Source organism: Lampetra planeri, chromosome 56, assembly GCF_965212315.1.
Source record: "Lampetra planeri chromosome 56, kcLamPlan1.2.h2, whole genome shotgun sequence".
Lineage (NCBI taxonomy): Eukaryota > Metazoa > Chordata > Hyperoartia > Petromyzontiformes > Petromyzontidae > Lampetra > Lampetra planeri.
The window spans coordinates 2,980,550-3,005,216 of record NC_136162.1 but is presented as its reverse complement, the minus strand read 5'-3'; the positions used below and the strand labels follow the sequence as shown (position 1 = coordinate 3,005,216).

Sequence of the window (24,667 nt, the reverse complement as noted above, 5' to 3'; positions counted from 1 at the left end):
GGAAATGGGAGGAAATTCTAAAATATTTCTCGCCACGGCCGCAAGCGCTCGCTCGCTCGGCTCAGCCAGCGGAGGTTTGACGTCCGTCCATAATCTTGTATTCATTATTTTCTTCGATTAATGTTGTTGTGTGAGCAGTCGTTTGTTTGTTTTTCACGATTTGTTTTGCGTGTACGACGCGCCGGTCGATTTTGTTGCCGAAGGCGCCGTCTGAATACAAACACCGATTTGTTCGCAAACGCACGCGAAACGTCGATTCATTTGCTTATGTGCGTACATCGCAAATGTGCGTTTAACTCATTAGCCCGGAGGGAGTAAACACCTTGCTTGTCCAGACAAACATTGCCAAGGTGGAAAACGAAGTAACTTTAACAAAGGAATTGTCCAGATATTTGGGTGTGCTCAAGAGTAGAGAAATGTTGTCGATCTGCTGCCACAATATGTTTTACGCAGAACACAGATATGAAAGCCACTGATGTCCAGCAGACAGGACCGCTGGTTAAGGTCTCATTATTAAAAACCTACGCACAGTACTGGGTGAGCCACGGTGCAGTGCCAACGGCTGAGCTCTGGCTCTGAGAGAAGACAGTGCCCTCTGCTGATGGCAGACAAAAGGCTTTCATGGGCCATGGTCCCAGTCATAGGACCAGGCCCAGGTAGGTTCTCATCAGGGTGATAATATTTATGAGCGGCGCAGGTGAGAGCCAGACGATCGTTGTCTATCGGTGTCGAGTCAAGCCGGTAACTTCGTTTTAATTGCGGACACAAGTTTACGCCGATTTTGCAAGAAGCGTCAAATGAAAACCAGGCATGAGACAGTGCATCGATGATCGGCATATCGACAAGGCCACGCTCAAAATAGTAATGCATGATGATGATCATCATCAGCCATGATCAATCCACTGCTAGACGATGGCCTCTCTGTGCCCTCACCAATCTTACGATGCTGCGATGTAATAATCCACCTAGCACCTGCACACGAGATGATTTAATCGTTCCATCTCCTCAGTAGAGGTCCCTTCAGAGGCGTTCCATGACTGCATGGTATGATTGTACGAGTGACCTGAAGCCTCATCCAATCACTTTTAACCTCATCATTTGTACACAACCAATGAAAGGTACATTGAACAAAAGTACAAAAATAATGACCCATAAATATATTTCATATTCCTAACCCTCAAATAAATCAAAGCCATATCTAGAAATGGGAAAGTTGTTTAAAATGTGTAAAACCTTTGACGATCATCATGGTGAACTGTTTTGCTCCGTTTTTTTTGTCTTGGTCAAAATCCACAGGTTATGCTTGGCTCACCATTACTACCACGTTAGGCTCCACTGGTCCCTTGTGGTCAGTCAACTCACGACTCTACACTGAAAACACACTCAGGCCCTCTGACTCACAGCCTCACTGACTCACAGATGAACAACTTGTATTTCTTGCTATGCAGGTGGCCCACTTTGGTAATTATCAGAACAACGCTGGGTCAGGGAAATGGAATTTAGCCGGGTGGTGGTGGCTATGCACGTGGCTTATTATCCAGCCCCGTGGAGGCAGCAGCAAGGGTTGGTGGGTCACCACACAGATGTTGAAATTCTCCCTTCCCGTGGTGCCGTCTCCTGGCTCCCCAGAAGAAGGCGGTACAGCCAAGTGTGGCCTCCACCTGTTCCGTCTGTACGGGACAGAGGGTTACCCCCCGGGCACAAGTGAGTTTTCTCCGGGTGCTCCAGTTTCCCACCACGAGCAAACACCATTAATTCGCCGATAACACCTTCATATATAAGAGGACTGCAGATCTTGGCCAACTGTTGGTGCCGGCTAACCGCGTTGTTGCTGCCTTTCCCACTTCCCTCTGGTTCCTCGCCACTCTGAGAGGTTTTCTCTTCTTCGAGAGCGAGCAAATCCTACGCGGCGGCGCGTCACAAGCCGGGAAGATCATTGTCATTATAATGACGTGATTGGAACCTCTGAAACTGCATAAACTGGCGCAGCAAGCGGCTTGCACCTCACGCAAGCCCTTTTGTCCCTTTCGCTCCCCATCGATCGCAGACTTCCTGCGGGCAAGTGCAGCCTTCATCCTGCCAGCTGAGAGAGATGGGTGGGGTGGGACCCGCACTGCATACGCCATCCCCGTCACCTCCCCCCGGCCACTCACGCCGAAAAGACGGCGTCCTCGGACAAGCCTGAACGTTTCCATTAGCGCAGCGCACAAATGTCAGGTCTTTAATTACAAGGTAACCATCGTACCGCAGATCAATGGGGCGTTAATGGTTACATTTGCCGAGGCTCAATTTAAACCTGGCCACCGGCAACCCGAGCTTCTGCCTGTGATGGGGCAGCAACGAATCAACTGTTTTAATTCGCCACAGCCCACAAGATGCCACGTGACGGACGTGCGGGCACAATGCCCACGGCAAACGAGAGTTGAAGGCAACAGCGGGAAAAAGAGGTCCACAGAAGCGGACCGGATGGATGTCACTCTCGAATAATTGGACGTACGAATGCAATGCCAACAGCTCCTCCGTTTACAGAAATAGGCGGAGGAAGACCTCCGGAATGGCCTGAGGAGCCACGAGACCTCGCAGAGCCTGGGATGGAGAGGAGAGGAAGACATTTTTGGAAAAATATTGGTTTTAGTGCCAGTCAAGCACACACATTGCCGTGAGGTTCAGACTGAAAGTCTGGTGACGTGATCTACAGCAACCAGCCTCGGTCCATCAGACTGCGTCGTCTCAGTTGCAGCACTGTGTTCAACCCCCAACCCCCCCCCCCCGGTCCAGCCCCCCCCCCCATCCCCCCCCCCCCCCCCTCTGTACCTCGCCCTGCCCCCCATTTTGCCCTACTTACCCCCCCCCCCCTTACTGTCCCGAGACATTGTCGCAAATCAGATTCGGGATTCGATTCAAGAATTTTGGCGAACGCAGTGGCCGCTCGTGGTTGCCGGGGTCACGTGAACTCATTACAGGCAATGCACAAATAGAAAAGAACATCGATTCTTGCACATGGGTCGCGAGTTCATGGCTCGAATTTACATGAACGAGTTGGTGCGTTGGAAGCCTCGCGACCGAAGGCAAGAGAATTCCAAATCGCCGTGATCAAAGTTGCTGTCGCCCTCGTATTTCTGCAATCGTTTCCTGGACAATTGGCGATTGGGAAAGTTGCTGGGTTTTTCACCATTTGTTTCTCGTGATATTTGAGCGTGGACACCAAAGCTAGGGATACGCGTGTACGGATATGCACGTGTTGAACTTCTTTCGCACCGTGCGTAGCCAACCGTGCTAATTGGAGGTAGGTCATCGTGACCTCCACGGCAACAGGCCACGGACAGTGGTCCTTGCGGCCTGAGGTTCAAGGCCCATGTTGGCCCCAAAGTGGGGCCTCAAATAACCATGGGTGCCCTCTCATTTGTCTTAATTTAAATTGTGAAAATTTGAGATTTAGGTTATCACATCGGCATTACTCTTGTGATTGATGTCACGGTGCGACCGACGACCGCATCGTGCGCACCGTGGGCTGCTGTAGGAATCAAACTCGGCCACGTGGCTCCGTGGAGACGGCGTTCGGCATGGAGGATAAACCACGAGCCGGCTTGCGCGTCGGTCAAACGTGCACTCGTTTCACCTCGCCGCGCACGCGCGCACACACACGCGCACGCGCACACACACACGCGCCCCAGGGGACTCTGGTTAAGGTGTAAACACCGTCGAGCTCGCAGGGTGATGGACACGTGAAGCGCGCAACGAGATTTTACGTCCTTCAACATCACACATCAACGGCCCAATTACGTACCGCTGCACACTCGCCTCGATCGAGGGTTGAAGGCGAGCGACCGAGCGAGCGACTGAGCGAGCAGGCCTCGTTGCCGCTATTTTGACGCGCGGCTGTTTCTATTCCTCTCCTTGAAATGTATTTTTAATACGCGGCGGTGGCCCGGCACACGCAGGCGGTTGATCACAGCGGCCGTGCCCCTCGTCCGCTCGCGGGGAGGCGGAACCTAAAAAGGATTCCGGCGGAGTCCTCCGGAGCAAAGCGGCGCGGCGACCTTCGCGGATGAAAGCGACGAGGCCGGTTGTCACCGGCGGAGGAACGGCGCGCGCGGGACGACAGATCCCGGCACGCCGGCGACCTTTCCACGCTCGGCCCGTCAGCGACGCCACGTTCGCTTTCATTTTCTTTTTCCCCAGGGGATACATTTCTTTTTTTTCAGCCGAATGAGCGAAACGTCAGAACGTGCGTCGGGGACGACTGTTGATGATGATGATGATGTTGTTGTTGTTGTTGTTGTAGCCGCCGTTGAAACCCGTGGCTTCGGGGAGGCAATGGAGAGGAATGTCTCGGGGTTAAACCTGGAAGGGAAGCGGGAGCTCCATTCCTTCATGGCCGCTGTGCACCAAGGACCCCTTGCTTCGTGCGCTACCCGATCATTTGGCATGACAGCATTGTTTACTAAACATCGATAATGATTATTATCTGTACGCTGTTGTGTCTAAAGACCTGCAATTGCACCAGCATGCTGTGCAAGGCAACCTTGAAAATATAAAAATTATTTGGCGATTACGCTGCTGCATTTTGAGTGGTGCACGCGCACCTTTAAGAAACGCACAGATCCATCAACAAACACTGCGGCCTTAAAAGGAGAACATGTATAATAGGTGACGTTTCGGGCAATAGCCCTCTATGTACTATGAAGAAGGGTCGTTGTTAAATACAGTTTTTTCTTTTAAGGCCAGACAGTGTTATTGACGAATATGTTGAGTTTTTATTTATTTATGTATAAATAAAATAATAATTTAAACTTATGAAGCACCTATAAACGATCGTTCTCAGGGTGCTAAACAGCATGGACAAAAGCAAATGACACACCGGCAAAATCCGAATGATTCGCTTCAAACATCTACAGATATTTTGCCCGCCGCGAATCAGAAAGGAGAGATCACCCCCGACCATCACCAGCACCCCTCGGGGAAGAGAGGGAAGGCAACGCGTCCCAGCCTGGCAGGGGGCAGTTCTACGCCAGGGCACCGTGGGGATTCGAGAGCGAGGCTCGTGCGACCTAAGAAAGACGCGCGACCCAAGACGGTGACTCGCGACGTCACCGAGGCTGCGTTTGCCACGTCGTCTCTTTCCGTGTCGCTCGCTGCTGTGATCACAGAGGCCTGGCGAGGTTGTCAGCCACTGCCACGAGCTGGACGCTCGACGAGGGTGGAAGTCAGTCAGGGGTCAGGGCCGGGAGACGTCGTGCGTTGCTCGACGACGTTCAAGTACGAAAACACAAAAAAACGGCGTCCGCTCGGAGGAGCCGTAGCCGAGGTGACAAGAGGACACGGAGCTGCTTCGTTGGAAATCGGTCTTCGATCGATCGCTTTTAGTCTTTTCCGATTGATTTTATTGTGCCCTCAAAAAGGGCCATGTACCGAAACATCGGCCTATTATATATATATATTTTGTCACGGCTTTCAATATTAAGGTCAGGCACAATTGGAGGCACTGCACAGAGAAGAGGCAGCCACCAGTAGCAAAGAGGTGGAAGGTCACAGTGCATTGTTAAGCATCGACTAGCACTCATCGCTGAGAGCAAGCTACGTGGTGATTGTTTCAAATCGATGCAACAAATTCACTATCCAGTAAAACTCCAATTATTATCCATGACAATTTGGCAATGGCTCGGTACGGCATCTTGAGTTGTAGTTTTATTTTAACACCGTAAGGGGTAATGGTGCAGCCCTGCGATTACTTGCTTAAACCGCAGCGCAGCGCGCTAACCACTACAAAGACAAAGATCCCCCGTATAGCCTGAACAGACTGTAGAAGCGAGTGCTGTTAGCGAGCACCTATAAAGGCCGGCACGGCACAAGAGGGAGTGGATGGCCAACACCGCGCCCGGCCGCCTTTATCTCCCGAGCAACGATGTATAAACATCGCACCAGGTACGAATTTGAGGCCGAGTCGACCTAGGGGAGGCCCAGGACCGGTTCACATAATAGTCACTGATGTTGGCCGTGAGCGACAATCGAACCCGGGTCGCCAGCTTCATAGCGCAGCGTAGCGCTAACCGCCACGCTAACACACCCGCACGCACGCAGCAACAGACACTGCACCAAACAGAGACTCAGCGCCGGGCAACGCACCGGTCCAGGAAGTCGGCGAACGGGAGTCGCGCCGGGAACCCGAAGCGGCGCAGGCGGACGGTGTGCAGCACCCGCGCGTGCCGCAGCTGGGCCGACACCAGCTCGGCCTCGAAGGCGTCGGGCCGGCCGGCCTCGTTGGGACGCACGCAGCGCAGGTGGTGCTGGGTGCAGCCGCCCAGCCGCAGCAGCGCGTCGCTCAGCGACATCTGATGGAGGCCGGCACGGGGGTGTTACGGTCACTCGGGAAGACAAGAGTCTTCAACATGGGTGAAGGAATCAATGAGGTAAGGTCACTGGGAACAGTAACCAAGGTAGTAGCGATAGGAGGGTGGTAAAGGATGCGACCGATCGCCGGAGAGCGAGTCGGTGAGTGCTGGATCATCAATGACCGCGAATGTAGAAACATTCTGGAATTATAAGCAGCAGCAACCATTATGAGTCCACTGTTTGATGAAGAACTCCAACCCCGTCAGCATCTCGCATAATGCTGCGATCCAACCTTCTATTAGCCGATGTCATCGCTCCGTCTCAGCCATGGACATTGTCCGAGGTGCATTGCCACTGTTGTTAATCTCAACTCTTCGCGCAATGTCTCCTGCCCAAGCTCACTCACGTAATTATAGCAGCGGACGTATTTTTCAAGTCGAATCAACCACTAACTTATTGAATTTTCCAAACATTCCAATGCAGCACCCTCCACTGGAATGTCTTGAGACTTGGCGAGTTTTTTGCTGGATAAATAAAGGAACATTATTCTTACTGCCACATCAGCTGGCACCAAACTCCTCTCTCTGGCCCATGTAACGGTCACCCCCCTCCTCCCTGAGCACTTCATGAGCATGACCGTTCGTGACCCCACCCCACCCTCCGTAAGGTCACGCTCGCAGCTCGGCCTCTCCGATAAATGCACTCACAGGCGGCGAGCACAGGTGACGGCACGGGGCGGGGATGTGACGGCAACCAGCGGCGGCGATAGCGTCGAGGGTCACGCGAAAGCGACCGAGCACTTTGCACCGCCACGCTCCATAGGGGGGGGGGGGGGCAGTGTGGGGTCTCTCGCCTGTAATGCCTCTCTCAGCGGGGGGCTGATGCCTCTGCCCCGAAGCCGTTTGCTCTCACGTCTGGCAGTGTCATCGATCAGCTGTGGCCTCCGCTTTTTTTCCGATTACACCACCCACGGGTATGGTCCGGAGTTATTGCAACGTTTGCACACATATTTTGTAATTTCTGTATCTCAGTGAGCAAGGTTTTTTTTTTTACAGTAGAAATCCGGGAATTTTTAGTCATCTCTTGGCAGGATGAATATGAGAGGTGGGATTTAGACTGATAATGTCATAACGTGCGCTCCGTGTTTGCATAAATGAAATATGTGCTGCACGTGCCCGTGATTTGTATGTTGAGCTAGAATGTTTATTCATGTTGCTGAGTAAAGATATCTTGTGCATTTATGTGTTTATTTTCTATATTGTTTTTGGGTCTTATTCCTATTCATAATCTGCTTCCAGTGTCACGTCACTGGATGGAGTGTTCACTCAGACCTCTCTCTCTCCCAGCAGTGCATACCCAGTCTGTTATAGAATGACCCGCAGAAGGAGATATCACAGAACCACTTCTGAATTCCCTTCACGTTACGTTTTCCTCCCAGCACAAAAGGAAATGCTGGACTATTCCATATTCCCTACGAAAAAAAAAATGTTTTGCTCACAAATCAAGCAGATATCTTTTTTTAATTTCTTGTGAAAATTTAAATTTAACATACATGTTTGTGTACAGTAATTTGTGACCAGGCTAAAACCAGCAACTCATTACAATTGGGAACCGTATTAAATCATGGCGGTGGGTGCTTGGATGCGAACCCAGGTACTGAGTGGTGCCGGGCTCAGTGCTCCGACCCCTGGGCCACCCGGCTAACTCCATTACTTTCCCGTGCGTACAGAATACAACGTGTGGTCTCCCGGATGAGGTCGCGAGTTGATCATTTCTTCTCTGAAGCTCTCTCCACGTGCTAACACAGGCATCTGCAGGTGCTGATGAGGCCACCACTGCGCTCGGTTTAGCACACACACAACCTGCCACCGGTAGAGCTGCTACATTCACCAAAAAGTCAGAAACATTCGATGCTTGAATTGAATCGTGATCATGAATCATGAAAATGTGCCCAATCACACGGGGGGTAAAATCGTTATGGAACTCTACTAGACTGTGCAAATTGCCAGCTGCACGTGATAACAGGGGCGGCACGGTGGTGAGATGTTAACTACCTCGCCTGGTATACAGGAGGTCGTGTGTTCCATCCCGATCCTGACGCCTGCTGTATATTTGGAGTTTGCCTCTTCTCACCGTGGTCGTGTGGATTTTTCTTCGCCGGGCTCTCTGGTTTTTCCCTCCACATTTAGAAAGAGGCGTTCAGATTTTTTGGCCGCCCAAATGTTCACATGATAAGCCACTTCCTCAAACTATCATTGGTGGCCACGTCGCTTCTGAAAAATAGCAACATAGCTCAGTGGGCCTTGCTTAGTAAAATAAAAAAGCGGATTATGGTTTATACGTAATCTCCTGCCCCTGATTTCGATCATCATCATCATCATCGTCGTCGTCGTCATCAGCAGGTGTACTCACCCGCAGCTGAGAGGTGAGTGTCAGCTGCTGCCCATGCTCCAGGCTCTCTGCCAGGCTGCTGGTCTCGCCCTTCTTCTTGAGCAGCTGCAGGAGGAAGAAGGAGAGAAAAGAGCGACAACGCGTTCGGAGTTCGCCGACACGACAGCTATCTCACAGGTGCGACGCGGGCGGAAAGGTATGACCAGCACGCTTTGGCTAAGTACGGTGCGAAAGAAGTTCAACATACGTACACTCGTGTACGATGAGGGTTACGCACCGATGCATCTGTTTCATGCAGAGTCAAGATCAAGACGCCATCGTGGCCAAAGCTGTAGATGCCACCACCACACCTCGCTCAAACACATTTTGACCGCAAGTGTTGTGGTTAATGCAAACATGATCCCTTGTATAAAGGTGTCAGTTTTGTTGCCAGAAAAAAGGGTAAAAACCTATTACTATATCTTGCTACTGACAGAGGAGGTCTCATAATGTAAATGCTTACCCCAAGCTCTCAATACTCTGATGGTGTGCTGTCTTTGAGTTGTGCGCCTTTTGGCGTCATCTGATCCAACACCATGTGAGACTGGGCTCTAAGAAAAGCTGTCTCGGGTGTGGACCAATCAATTTCAAGGACAGTGCATACATTATGAGAGTTGTCTTTTTGTTTGCATTTTGACTGCAAGTTTTGTGGTCAATACAAACATGATCTCTGGTATAAAGGTGTCAGTTTTGTTGCCAGATCAAAGGGTTAAAACCTATTACCAGATCCCAGGTTTCGACAAAAGTTTTGGTTGAGTCGCGATAGCTTGTGATGCTGCTCGAGTGATTCAGCAGCATGCCGTGGATGATGTGTAGTGAAGAGCAGTGCGTGATGATGTGTAGTGAAGAGCAGTGCGTGATGATGTGTAGTGGATGATGTGTAGTGAAGAGCAGTGCGTGATGATGTGTAGTGAAGAGCAGTGCGTGATGATGTGTAGTGGATGATGTGTAGTGAAGAGCAGTGCGTGATGATGTGTAGTGGATGATGTGTAGTGAAGAGCAGTGCGTGATGATGTGTAGTGGATGATGTGTAGTGAAGAGCAGTGCGTGATGTCACTGCAGTGTGACACATTCATTCCTTAAAACATTCCACCTGGATAATTGCTTCAGATGGGACACTTCATTTGCACGGGTGTCCAGGGTGCCAGCTCACATATACGTAGCAAGCACGTGTCGACGCGGGGAGAAACATTTCAAATCTAGAACTTGTTGCTTTGCTGTGAGAAGGCACGGCAGTGCCCACCCCAGCCTCACTTGGCTGGAGCCATCGTGAAGCCAGTAAGATCATCTGACAAAAAAACGAATTTGAAGCATCACATCTTCCAAAGCATTGCAGCTCGCGAGCTGCACCTGGCACCGTGCAGTTGGACCCAGAGCTCGTCACGCCGCATTGGACGCCTTAAGCGCGGTGAGTTCGTTCGCACGACGGCGTAACCGCAATTGCAGCGACGAGAAGCCGGGCTCCGAATCGTTCATCGCTGCAGCGGCCATAGCATTCCACTACCGGACCCACCGATTTGAACTCGGGTCGTGCGCGCGAGCGAGCGCGGTTACAAGATGCACGGACGCCTCTCTCTCACGCTGGACGCCGAGAGTAATTCCGAGGGTGATTCCTGCGGCGAATTCTCTTCGCGGAACTCCCTCCCCCTCCCTCCCCCCGCTTCTGAAGGTTTTGGGCGCCTGCCCAATTACCGAAGCCAATTCGACCGCGGACCCCGGGCGTATCCAGCGCGGCGGCAATGGCGCTTATTGCGGCTAACGGCTCGCTTATTGCTGCCCATCGATCAGTGGCCCCCGCGGTTCCGGGGGAGGGGGGGGTTCCTGGCGAGGGGGCTAGAGGGGGAGCGCCCACGTTCACCGCAGCGGCGGCGGTGGCGTCTTAGTGGGACGAGCACCGCGTGTGGCCGTTGTCTGACGGAGTCGACGCGGCTCCGCTCGTCGCGACGCGCGACAAGCGGCGGGGTCATGCCTGGCACAGCAGGGGCGGGAGGAGGACCCTGCCTCGCTTTGCCTAACACGCATGAAGATATAATAAATGCAATGATGCCACGTTGTGCCATGAATTGTACGTTTCTTTTTAGGTTTTTGGGAAGTGTTATAAAGTTATTGATAGTCGTATTTTTCTATTTCATTTCCTTACAGGGTAAAGCCCACTCAGCAATAAACTCGTTTTCAGAGGCAACCTGGCCATACATGCCAGACACGACAGCTCATCGAAGTGGCTATATCATCATCATTACACGTAAAAATGTATAGCAGCAGCCAAATAAGGGAAAGGCATGTTTATAAATGTCAAGGGGGGGAGGGGGGGTGGCACAGCACTGGAAGGACCCGGGGAAAAATCCACGCGACCACCAAGGTGAGAGAGAACATGCTAACTCCGAATATACAACTCTTGGGTCATCTACATCATGGGACCTCCTTTGCCAGTAATACAATATGAGAATAGGTTCTTCCCCTTTCATCTGGCAAAAAAACAGGTTTTAAGTTGTTAAAACTGACATGATTCCTTGTCAAAGGTTTAAGTTTGATGCTTTGACAAGTTAACACCTGTTTTGTTGCCAGACAAAAGAGATAAATCCTATTCTCATACAACACTTGGGTCCGGGATCGCACCAACGACCTCCCGCGCGCCAGACGAGGGAGTTAACATCTCCTCACCACTGATGTCCGATACTACTCACCACTGATGTCCGATACTACTCACCACTGAAGTCAGGTGTTACTCACCACTCATGTCAGATACTACTCACCACTCATATCAGATACTACTTACCACTGATGTCAGATACTACTCACCACTCATATCAGATACTACTCACCACTCATGTCAGATACTACTCACCACTCATGTCAGATACTACTCACCACTCATGTCAGATACTACTCACCACTCATGTCAGATACTACTCACCACTCATGTCAGATACTACTCACCACTCATGTCAGATACTACTCACCACTCATGTCAGATACTACTCACCACTCATGTCAGATACTACTCACCACTCATGTCAGATACTACTCACCACTCATGTCAGATACTACTCACCACTCAAGTCAGATACTACTCACCACTCAAGTCAGATACTACTCACCACTCATGTCAGATACTACTCACCACTCATGTCAGATACTACTCACCACTCAAGTCAGATACTACTCACCACTCATGTCAGATGTTACTCACCACTGATGTCAGATATTACTCACCACTCATGTCAGATACTACTCACCACTCATGTCAGATACTCCTCACCACTCATGTCAGATACTACTCACCACTGATGTCAGATATTACTCACCACTCATGTCAGATACTACTCACCACTGATGTCAGATATTACTCACCACTCATATCAGATACTACTCACCACTCATGTCAGATATTACTCACCACTCATGTCAGATACTACTCACCACTGATGTCAGATATTACTCACCACTCATGTCAGATACTACTCACCACTGATGTCAGATATTACTCACCACTCATGTCAGATACTACTCACCACTCATGTCAGATACTCCTCACCACTCATGTCAGATACTACTCCCCACTCATGTCAGATGTTACTCACCACTGATGTCAGATGTTACTCACCACTGATGTCAGATACTACTCACCACTCATGTCAGATACTCCTCACCACTCATGTCAGATGTTACTCACCACTCATATCAGATACTACTCACCACTGATGTTAGCCGTGGTGGCTGGGGGATCTAACGCAAGTCGCTGGGCTGACTGCGCAGTGCATTTTCTGGCCGGTCATCGAACAAAGATTGAAAAGTATTTCTTGATAAGTGCTTTGTGTGTTTAGTTTGTTGTCCTTCCCCCGCACCTATGATCATCATGGCTACGTACGGTGCAAAAGAATTTCAACATACCTACGTACATTAACGAATGGTCCACTGCTCTGCCTCGCATGCACATTAATAGGTGCTCGCTAACAGCATTGACTTTGAAAGTCTAACCAGACCAAACACTCCGCTTGTTGAAGTGTCCCCATGGTCTCACACCGGCTGTTGTTTTATTCTCCTGCTTCATTATAATTGTCCTCGATGTGCACGGTTCACGGTTTATATGGTTACACCGTACAGAATCTCGAGATGGTCTTTGTATTTCATTCATTATTCATATGTTAATGATTATTAACGCCCTCTGTATATTATGCGTGCGTGTGTAAGGTGTGTGTGCGTGTGTGTACAGAGCTTTGGCAGAGCAGGAGTGGAGTCCTGCTCAGCCTCAAATGAGTACCTGGTGCTATGTGTACAACATCACCACGAGGGAGACAAAGGCGGCTGGGCGTGGTGCCTGCCCCCAACCTCCTCGTGTGCCGTGCCGGCCTTCACAGGTGCGACTCGCCAACAACACTTTCCCCAACAGCCTGTTCAGGATATACGGGGGATCTTTGTCTTTGTGTTTGTGTAAAGCTTTGATGGCAAATTGAAAGTCTTTTAATGCACGTTGCGAAGGAAAGTGCAATTAATTCTGCACGCTAGCTCGTACGCATTTATCTCCGCGTGTCAGCTCGCATGCATGATTACGTTGCGTGCGTGCACGCGTTCATCCACTCGTTCCTGCACGTGTTCATTTCAGATTGCATTCAAAATTTTGTGTCGAGACGTGTGCATCGTTGCGTTTTCTGAAACGTGTGCAACGTGAGGAACGCGTGCATGCGCACACAATACACAACACGCTTCAGACGCTCGAAAACAGTCAAATAACATGTTTTTGTTAAAGTCAGCGTTTCCTTGTTCATGCAAATGAACGGTAGTGCTAATTTATGTTTACGCTACTCCCCCCTACCCCTCCTATGGAATTTCCATGATGAAAATTCCATGATGGAAATGCCACCGTTTTCACCGGGAGCAGTCTATCTGAAGCACAGGCCCCTGCTGCTTCCCACGAGACGGGAGTCGATACATCAACGTTGGAGAAAAACAAGTACGGGCCGAGTAAAAGTTTAAGTGAGCAAACCTTCCCATTTGCGGGTCAGCTGCTGGGCCGCTGTCGGGCAAGTCTCCTTTCTGCGAAGTAAAAACCACGCAGTGGCACACGAAACACCGTCGCCTGGCGGGACGGACACGGTCACTAAATGTTTGCGAGCACTCCGGACATTGGAGCACCGGCCTTCAGACGGTGCGTGCGTACAGTATGTTCGTTGAACTTCTTTCACGCCGTACATAGCCAACCGTGATAATCGGAGGTGCCGAGGAAAGACAACAAACGAAACACAAAAAGCAGGTCTCAACAAATGAGTTTTCAATACAAATTTAAAATGCATGCGAAGAGGGGGGCAGTAGCGCAGCGGTGATACTCGTGCCTCGCTGCAAGGAGTCCCTGGGTTCAATTCCCGACTCACGCCGCCCTTCCGTGTGGAGTTTGTAGGGTCTCCCCATATTCTGCGTGGATTTTCTCTGGGTTCTCCGGTGTCCTCCCATAGGTAAAAGCACACGGTGCCATTATTTAGGTGTCGGCGAACAACCCAATGTAGGAGCCTCCTGGCTTTTCAGTGGGTAAATAAGAAAAACAAAACTCCAAAAAGTTCCAGTCCTGGTCTGAATGCAGTCACACCATCACCCCGCACAGAAATCTGCTCTTATCAAGACGCTCATTCATCGAGCTAAGAAAGTGTCAGATGGTGACAGTCTGAGAAGTGAAATTCAAGATGTTAAAGAAGCGCTGCAAATGAACGGTTACAATGATGCACAAATCAACAAGGCATTGAATGCCAAAACAAAATCAAATAACACGAGCATTCAAACTGCCCAAGTAATTAAAACGATCAAAATACCGTACATTGCGGGAGTAATTGATAAACATCCGAGTCAGATTTGGCACGGTACGTAAAATACAAAGCTATCAACAGAAGGTGTGTACAGGAATAACTGCAAATGTTTGGTTGGGCAAACAGGATGAATGATCAGCACGAGACTAAAAGAACATCAGAGAAATATGAAATTATCCCAAATACAACTGTCAGCAGAAGCAGAACACGCGTGCCAACGAGGACACTCAATTGATTTTGATAATGTTGAAGTTCTGTGTAAAATAGCTACTACTGGCCAAGACTAATTCTAGAATCTATCGAAATTGAAAGAAATAAAAATAACTTTTACTGTTCAGATAGCTACCGCCTTAGTGCTGCGTGGAAGCGAATCATCAAATAATACATTATTTAAATGCATGCCTATACAGGCCACCATACTTCAATAGAGATTACCGTTGGTACGGCTATTTTAATACACACAATAAATAGGAAGGACAAGTTCAATGGGCTCGCACAATGCATAATGTACGTTGACTCATTAACCCCCCCCTCCCACTTTGCGCGAGAGCGCAGAAGCGTGGTCACCACATCTACGCCTCTACATAAGGAACGAAACAGGTTGACTTCTCCACAAATCTGGCTGTCGCCTGATGAAGCTACTGTAATTACTGGCGAAACGTCGTACTCAGATTGTAAATGTTGTGGCTTGGCTCTCCGACACACCGGTGTGCTGTACTAGTGACGAATTGCCACGTTCTGTTTACGTGACAACCCTTACTAGTTGGCTGTGTCAGGTGGTGGCGGGTTTAAACGACACATTTATATATTTACGCAATCTAACCCAAAACAACCTCTATTGTGTATGTTTATTTATACCAATTTCACATAGTAAACAAACTTAAAACATACACAACACCTGTAAACATAATCTTATGAAAGAATGTGCTAAAATAATATATATTAAATCACGATTAATAGTGATTATCTGGTGTTTTTGAAAATCAGACACCCCCTTCCCTCCGAAGCTGCCGGATAATCGATGATCTACCGTACGTACATATGCATGATTTTATATATATTTATATATATTTACGTATAAAATCATATATATGTGTGTGTAACGGGACACGTCGCTCGGAGGGACGTTGACCGATGGTCAGGGATAATAGCGGATGAATTGAACGCGTCCGAGGGGACATCCACCACGGAGATGGAGCGGCGGCTGAGATCAGCTTGTGTGCAGCTGTGAGAATGTGGCTGCAAGGCAATGGGGGTTTGGTACGAAGTCTTACGAGACCGCGTACGGGTTGATCCACAGGTGTGGGATTGTGACTGGAGTTACGAATTAACATTACATATTTGCCCAAACTGCTTCTTCCTCAACCTAAATCATTAGCACTAATGAGTCGAACTCCACTGGGAACAGCGCCTTAATTAGCCTGCCATATTCGGTGTAATGAATGCGAAGAAATATTGTAACATATTTGTAATTGTCACTGGCATTTTAATATATATATTTTTTCATTCGTCTAATTTCCACGATTGCTGTGGATACCTTAATTAGATTCTAAATTAAGCACAGAGAACCACTGGCCTCGACAATGGTCCCACATGCCCCCTATTAGCCACTGTATACTGTGTTCTGAATTGCGTTCGTAATATTCTGTGTGCTGTGCATCGTATTCTGTCACATCACAGTGTTCTTTGCCTCTTAATAATTTCAACTCGTAACGCACACCGCACAGTATCCACTCACTCTCAAAGAGAGAGAGAGGATGAATCTCCCTGCGTATAGCCACCCAGGGCAATCTAATCGCGTTCGCCAGTGAGTTGATCGGTGGGTGCTCCCACCCTCTTCCAAGATGTCTGGTCAGCGTGGAAGAGTAGGCCAAACACCCTCTGGAGGGCCAGAGAAAGCTCTAAACGTGGAGGTCTCTTCTGCGAGCGGCAGTGACAGCAGGCAATTGCAGAGCTGCACCCTTTATCTTGGTGCACTGTGCTCTGCGTGTGTGTAATGACAGGGTGCCACCTGCCGGCCTGGACGGGTAATCGCGGGTATGGGCAAGGTTATGTAACAACTAATCAGAAGGGGGCGTATCTGGGTTAAAGCTAAAAGTTGGGGTTAGTCGGGAAGCTCCGGGAACCTGCTGGAAGGTTCTGGAAAGGGGGCGTGGCCAGAGGCGGGGCCTGGCCACGCCGAGAGGTATATAAGGGAGATGGAACCGAAGGTTCAGGGTTGTTGCAGGGTCCCGGGTCCTGGCTGCGTCGCTGCTCGCCGTTCATCTCTCTCCATCATCTCTCTCCATCATCTCTCTCAGTCATCTGTCCCCGTCGTCCGGCCGCATGGAAGATCCTCCGCACGGCTCCCATCGCCGTCATCGTCACACCAGTCAATCAGCCAGCCGTGTGGTTGGATGTAGGCGATGGGACTATGACGAGAGGTCGGCTGTGTGTAGCTAAACTAGAGACCCCTCTACACGAGGGGTCTCGGCAGTCGCTCATTACGTGTGTATGAATGTGAACTTCTTTTGCGCCGTACATAGCTAACCGTGCTAAGCGTGGAAATTGGTACGCGAGTGGCTGCTCCTTTGCGTGCGTGCACACAGATAGCGGCGCGTCGATGCCGTGTACATCGTGGTCCGCATATCATGCAATAAACTAAAAACTATGACAACTAAAACACATTTCATGCAATGTTCTGCTCCCCGCCCCCAGAACGCATCGTGCTCTGCGTGGCACACCCCATTTCACCGCGGTGGTGATATGTTAACTATCTCGCCTGGTATACAGGATGTCGTGGGTTCGATCCCGACCCTGATGTCTGCTGTAACATTTGAAGTTTGCGTGTCTCTCTTCCCATGGTCGCGTGGACTTTTCTCAGGGTTCTCCGGTTCTTCCCACCACATTTAGAATGGATGTCCGTTTTCGAGTATTTGGCTGCTATAAATATCCACACGATGAAAGCCTTCTTCGTTGAGCTTTCATTTGTGGTCTGGTCGCTTCTGAAAAAGAGCTGGACAGCTCAGTGGGCCTTACCTTTTCAGAAAATAGTTTATTTAATCTTGATTTTAAGCTTTCGTGACTGCAGGAATCTATACTCTTTGGTTCTTTCGGTAAAGTCACGTAGGTATAAAATGAAATAAATAACGACGTTTCGGGCACAACACAAGCGAAACAACCAAAGAGTATAGTTTATATAATGTAGTTATTTTTTTTATTTCCTGTGCCCGTTTTCCGCACGGCGTTATAACTGCGGCATTCACCTAAAGTGACGGGGGCGCTTGACCCCCACCCCCGCCCCCTCCCACCCCCCACCCCTGGGGGCCGTGCCACGCACCTTGCTCGTGAGCGCCGTAGGCTCGCGAGGCCGCGCTGGGGTGGCGGTGGCCGCGGCGGCTGCTGCTGCCGCTGCTTGCGGGTGCAGGCGGCCTGCCTTGGCGAGGCGGAAGGGGAAGCGGTTCCCCGTGGGGGGCAGCAGCGCCCCGGTGGGCGACAGCCGGGCCTGGAACAGCTGCCTCAGCACCACGTTCTCGCTAGCTGCACAACAACAGCAGCAACAAAAACAATAATTATGATGTCAAAAAACAAGGAAGGAAAATCATGCGTATGGATTCTGTCGTCGTCGTCGTCGTTGTCAGCTTGTGATTTCCCACTGCTCGCAAAAAGCCCCCCACCCACCCACCATTCTCTCCCATTCCTTCCTTCCCTTCGTTGTCCTTGTCGAGCATTGAGCCTTGAACTCTGATTTTGATTCGCTAACTCTTTCGCCAATTCTTCCTCCGCCGTTTTTATATTCCCGTCTTGGCCTTTGCTCTCCAACAGCCGTTTGTCCTCGGATGTGTTTATTATTAGCAGCACGGAAGCCAATGGTGTAGAGGGCAGGCCAAAACGTGTTCTTGCAAAATACATATTTGAAAATACAGTCATGCTTTCAGCACTGGTTTGTGTTAAAACCTCTTCAATCAATCACTACAATCATCACCATGAAAATCAACCGTCACCATCAACATCATCAGCACCGCGTTATCGTTTTATTGGTTCCGGATACACGCGCACGTCACATTATGCAGCCCGCTCGCATGCACGCTCACTTACTCTTCATGACAAAGAGGAGGCTTTGAGGGAGCTGGTCTTTATTCTTTGCTGCCGCACCCATGAGGTCGTAGGTGACCTGCGAAGAAAGACACCGGAGGGCGTTTCACGCACAGCTTCCACGGCTGCAGCGACGCGAATTTCACCGCAGCCAGCTGACGCACCACTCAGGACGCGTCCGCTGTCATTCCCAACTCCGAACGGTGGTCCGGAAACGGGACAAGTCAGCCAGCAGTCACGTCGGTCTTCTAAGGACGCCGCCCAGACCGATTGCGTTTCGTGCGCCGCATGGCATCATGTAGGGCCCTTTAGTAGATGCACTGCTGGATGAGGGCCTTCATGATGGGACTGCGGTGGCTACGCACGTGGCCTGCGATCCACGACTGTGTCAGCATCGAGGGTTGGTGGATCAGAATCAGAATATTTATTTATACTGGAGGATGTTGTGGGCATCGAGGTGGAGCATGCTCAGTACAGCAAGTGGACTAATCGCCATCTGTTTCCATCTTTATGGGGATAGAGTGCTGCCACGAGCAGATCGGAACGAGACGCGGGCACTTCTTGAATAACGCCAGTTGTTGGCAATACCTCCCGTCATCCTAACCGGCCACTGAGAATTAATGTATTTGCACGTTAAGGGTACCGCAATTTAATTAACGCTTTATTGTAATGGAGAGCAATGGTCCGGCACACAAAGGCACTTCCGAACGAGACGTGAGAGCCGTGTTTTTCATTAGATTTACACTCCCCCTGGGTCGGGTTTGTTGAAAAAAAAACAAACGGCCAATTATTGTGAAATATCAGCGGTGGGCAGAGCACACCGAGGGCATGCCGTGGGACGGCGAGATCAGCGCCGAGGGTAGCGGAAGGCGACGACTTCTTGGCTGGACGGCTCTCCAATGCGCTCGCTGGTTGTTTGGCAAGACGTCCGAATGTTTCGCTCCGCGCGCTTGGAGCTTCTTTGGGAGTTTAACATTCTACGCTAGCTTTCTGAAGAAGCTCCCGGCACTCCAGTCGTTTAAATGAGTACCACTCAGTCGGGAATTTAACGGTGGTTATCCTATGGGGAATACCCGCCCCCGCCATAGGAACGTGTAATGCCTACTCAATACTCAATTGAACAAGAAATCGCTCCGACTATTAACCCAGGGCGCGGCTGCTGGACTCGGACCGCAAACCGAGGCGGCGTCACCGCCCCACACATCAGGAGAGGCTCGGCGGACAGGGGTCAATACCTCTCCGGCAAAGTGCTTGATGGTGAAAAGGGTCTGGGCGTTGCCGTTGCGGTCCCTCCCCGGCATGCTGAGCACCCCGTTGGTGTGACTCCTCTCCATGGAGCCCTGTATCCTCTTCACCAGGGCCTGGTCTGACGGCTGAGGCGACGTGCTCTCTTCATCCAGGAGATGCAGCATGCCCTGCGGTCTCTGTGTGCCGCAGAGTAATCACAGGGTCATCATTATCCACCACCACCACCCCCGCGCCACCACCTCCTCCGTTTCATGACGATTGTGCTATCGGAGCGTTGTCATGATACATCCCTCGCACAGCGGTGAAACCCTTCGTGTTAGGGAGCGAACCACGGAAGTGGATGTCACAGGACTACCTCTGAGATCTCTTTACTGTGCGGGCCAAACGTCTCTTAGAGGGCGGCACTTTCCCGTCCGTTACGCAGGTGAGAGTGATGTTCGTCGCATGGGAGTCTTTAAACCAATATATTCTCAGTTCTGGAATCGCACCTCCAATTAGCATGGTTGGCTACGTCACGGTGCGACAAAAGTTTTACATACATACGAATTTAGCCAGAACCAAATGTAAAGTGATGGGTATTTATTCGCAATCATTTGCGACCGGGCTAAGACCATCGACTAACTACATTCGAGAGGACGGTTTAACCGCGACGCGGCTGCCTGGATTCGAATCCAGGTACTCAGCGGTGCCAGCTCAACGGCCCGACCTGAGCCACCTCCCAGCGGAACTCCGCTTATTTTTCATGGGCGGGGGTCACTCGGGGACGCATTTATATCACGCACGTGTTACCCACGCACAAAATCAAATGCGCACATCTCGTGGGTCTCACATGGGTAGAGCCGCCCACTACTATCGGAATTCGTAGAATGCTCCGGCGTGCGATTGATGACCCGCCGACCAATCATTGACGCGGGCCCTGCCTACGCAGAGAGGTAAACCCTCAGCGTCCCCGCAGGCCCGTTCCCGCGCACGCGCCTGAACGCCGCCCTCCCCGCCCCAGAGAGAATCCCATCCCCGTGTCCTGCGCTGCGCTCTTGTTAAACATCGTCATTTGCAGCCGCTTTAATTTGTCCGTGTAGGTGCGGCACGTGGGGGGGAGGGGGCGGCAATGGGGTAGCAGGGGAACGCAGAATCAATTTTGATTCACCGTCTGAATGTGTGCTCCATCTGTGCAGCGCGATCCGGCGCTGCGTAATCTCCCCCCCCCCACCCCCCGTTGCGTCCGTACGGGTAGGAGGTGTACCGCGCGCTATTCAGCCACAGAGCGCGACGAGCCTCTGCTCAGTCTTATCGACTTGCTGGGGAAAGTGATCTCGGCGAGCCGTTTCTAGACGGTGCTTTGTCCCGACTCTTCCGCACCGTCCAGACGTGATACGGCAGATCGACTGACTGCGGCATACGTTTGTTTTATTTGCTGCTGGCAGGAAAGAGGCGAGGCGCGATTTAAGACACGTGCATTGTTTCAACCGTGGCAGCATCGCCATGCACGTTAGAAATGCATACATGCGAGACATGCACGACACGCGTTGTCTATTACACCTTCGCGAGTGCTGTTCGTTGCTGGCCGCTTGGCAATGTTTAGCCTTTGGGCTTGTGCACAACAACAACAACCGCTTGACACATGTACATATGTATAAGAGAAGCACCCGTCAACAAATTTGGCAAAAGCCCAACGTGCGACACCAAAATATAGCCGGCGCAACAATTCTCCCGTCTCCGTGTGGAAAATACAAAGGCTCATCCTTGGCACAGAACCCAATTAAGACGGCGCGGTGGAGGCGGCAGTGGCACCTGGAAGAAAAAGTCGAGGAGGCGCTGGTTGCCGTGGAGACTGCCGGTCTCCGTGGCGACGCCCTCCTGGGCGCACTGGGTCTGCTCCAGCGCGAAGAGCTGCAGCTCGGTGTGCTGCTGCAGCCGCTCGCTCGCCAGGTTCACGCACAGCTGACGTGCACGCGCACGCACGCACACACACGCGCACAAACACACGCGCACGCGCACGCACAGATAGGCACCTGCACGCGTTTTGATCGGCGCATGCACACTGGCATGCACGCACGCACAAGCCGGTCGGCACTTGTGCACAAATGCACGTACATTTGTGCACGCGCGCATGCATACGCAGATAGGCATTTGTACACACAGGCACACACACATTTTTACGTGCACTTGTACACACAAATGCATACAGGAATGCATGCACACGCAGATAGGCAATTGGACACACATGCACGTGCACGGATCTTCTACAAGTTGACATGTATATGCTACGATTGGGTCGATAGAATGCTAAAATATAACTAACATAAACACCGCGTGCGCACATTCGACAAATGTATGTTTTTCCTATCAGCATGGAGTAAAATATAACATGTACGTATTTATATATTACTCATCCAGGAGTGTTTCAAGATATAGACTTATTTTTGTTTACTATAAAAAAAACATTAACTAAAACATCTATAGCCAATTTGCCCACATAGGCAGCGTCTACTGAAACAATCGTGTGCAGGCAGGCCACACGGCTCCCCGCTGCTTTCAAAGCACTCGTCAATGTCCCACCACTTGCCAGCTACAGATTCTTCTCGACGTCCCAACAGATTAATGAATCCAACGAGCCCGGATCTGGCCTGTGTGACAGGTGCTCCAGAAGATCCCATTCAAACTGTCCCAGGCAATTACTGCACCACCGGTACATGCAGTGTGCAAATTATGGTTTGCCAACTATGACTTGAAGATATTCCGGGAGATGTTTTGTTCTTCTTCTAATTAATGTATTTTATTTAAATATCCGAATAAAATCTCTTTCAATAGCCACGGGGAGGTCGATGCCAATTCCGGTAGAGACTCTGGCCAATCCTGGAGGGTTGTCAACTCGAGTGTAGGGGTACATGCTTGTCATGGAATTCCTTTAGCTTTTTCTTTATGATTATTATTTTTAAAGAATATACAATTTTCTGATGAAGTCAGGCATTTTCAAAAATCAATCTCGACACAAGCCCGCTTTGGGTGGAGTTGCAGCAGCAACTGGGCCATCACAAAAATGGTTAATGCCTCGATTGCCACATTTCTTCGATACAATATCAATTGTATTTACATCCTCAGAGTTCAAATGACAAAACAGCTTGTCGCCGTTCTCATGTGCAGATGGGCAACGGTGCCACCATCTCTGATCACGTTACGAGTCTGCCATCTAGTGGCAGGTTTAGGAAAATCCATATTGCACGAGTACTGGCATCATACGATATTTAATGTACAATTTTTACGAAAAACTCGTTTTAAATTTTACAGAATTATTCTCTTTACGTGATAAAATATCCAATCCAGTTACGTTGAAATAATTGGGCAAAAAATGGCTGTAATTTCACTTCTTAGAAAAGTTTAAAGTTACATTTTTGTAACATTTTAATTCCCTTTTTATTTGTATCTTATGGAACAGCCCTTACTGGTATAAAACTCAACACACTGATCCTCAAACCTTGCCCATTACATATGATTTAATAAACAGCTGTAGCTCACTGACAGGTACATACAAGTGCAAAAACTACTCTTGAATCGCATTCGAAAGTTCCAATGGGTTAGTAGCACATCTCCTATGTAATGGAATCGTAGCTGCTCCACTATAGAGGACATTCGATTTTCCCAATCCATTATGATATTGTCCGAAAAGGATATCTGGTCCTTAGTTGTGAAGCCAGCTCACCCATACCTATTAGCCTCACGCACCCGCTACGTACTTTCACGCACCTCCGACACGCACGGTTGACTACGTGACATGCGAAAGAAGTTCAACACAATCTTGATTTGAAGCTTTCGTGACTGCAGGAATCCATACTCTTTGGTTCTTTCGGTAAAGTCACGTGGGGTAGAAATACAATAAAACTATTGCTTGTGTTGCGATCGAAACGTCGTGATTTGTTTTATTTTATTTTAAAGTTACGTAGTTAGAAATAAAATAAAACAAATCACGACGTTTCGATCGCAACACAAGCAATAGTTTTATTGTATTTCTACCCCACGTGACTTTACCGAAAGAACCAAAGAGTATAAGTTCAACACAAACAGGTACCACTGCTACTCCGTCCACAACCCCCCCACCACGACCAAAACCAGCCCAACCCCGCGTCCAGAGGAGGGGGCGGGGCTTAAACATAAATAGGCGGGGCCTAAAGATACATAGGCGGGGCTTAAACATAAATAAGCGGGGCCTAAATTTTAATAGGCGGGGCTTAAACATAAATAGGCGGGGCTTAGATAAGAATGGGCGGGGCCATGCACGAACTAGAGCCAGGTTCCACCCCAATGATCGAGATTCGAGTTGGCAACCTCCCGCTACTCTACGATGCCACGCGGCTGGGGAGTTAAAATTGCTTGAACGCACAATTCAGAGCGATGGGGGGGACACGAAGTGTGGGGAGACTGGCAGGCGAGGAGGGAGAGGTCTGCCAATAAAACCGAGTACGATGAAAACCAGCGCAACATTTTCTCTCTCCACACGTCCGCTGGCGCAGCCGCATGGCTTGCGGTCGTTTACCTGCTCGAAGGAGTTCTTCTGGAATCGCTCGAAGCCGCAAATGTTGAGGATGCCAATTTCCATCGTGGGTTCGCTGCAACACAAAGCGTACCGGCGGTCAGGGCAGGAGACATCGCAAGATATCCTGCACCGTCGCCACGTCGATGTGCGGTGCGCACCCTATGGGTGGCAGATCAGCCACGCCTCACCTGACTGGACTGCCCAGCGTCGATGGAACAGAAAGCAAGAGTGAACGCCCGGTGTTCATGTTTAAGAT

General features: G+C 50.1%; 1 protein-coding gene across 1 annotated transcript in view; it reads right to left on the bottom strand.

Moving 5' to 3' along the window:
- The window catches only part of MYO16 (myosin XVI), a 166,384-nt gene that overhangs the window by 42,925 nt on the left and 98,792 nt on the right, over positions 1-24,667 (bottom strand). The window contains exons 20-26 of the mRNA XM_078618109.1: positions 24,412-24,484; positions 21,672-21,821; positions 19,868-20,056; positions 18,636-18,711; positions 17,878-18,077; positions 8,746-8,829; positions 6,127-6,332 (exon numbers count right to left, since the gene is read on the bottom strand). Coding sequence (XP_078474235.1) covers positions 6,127-6,332; positions 8,746-8,829; positions 17,878-18,077; positions 18,636-18,711; positions 19,868-20,056; positions 21,672-21,821; positions 24,412-24,484 — 978 coding nt within the window. The remainder of the gene's footprint in view (positions 1-6,126; positions 6,333-8,745; positions 8,830-17,877; positions 18,078-18,635; positions 18,712-19,867; positions 20,057-21,671; positions 21,822-24,411; positions 24,485-24,667) is intronic.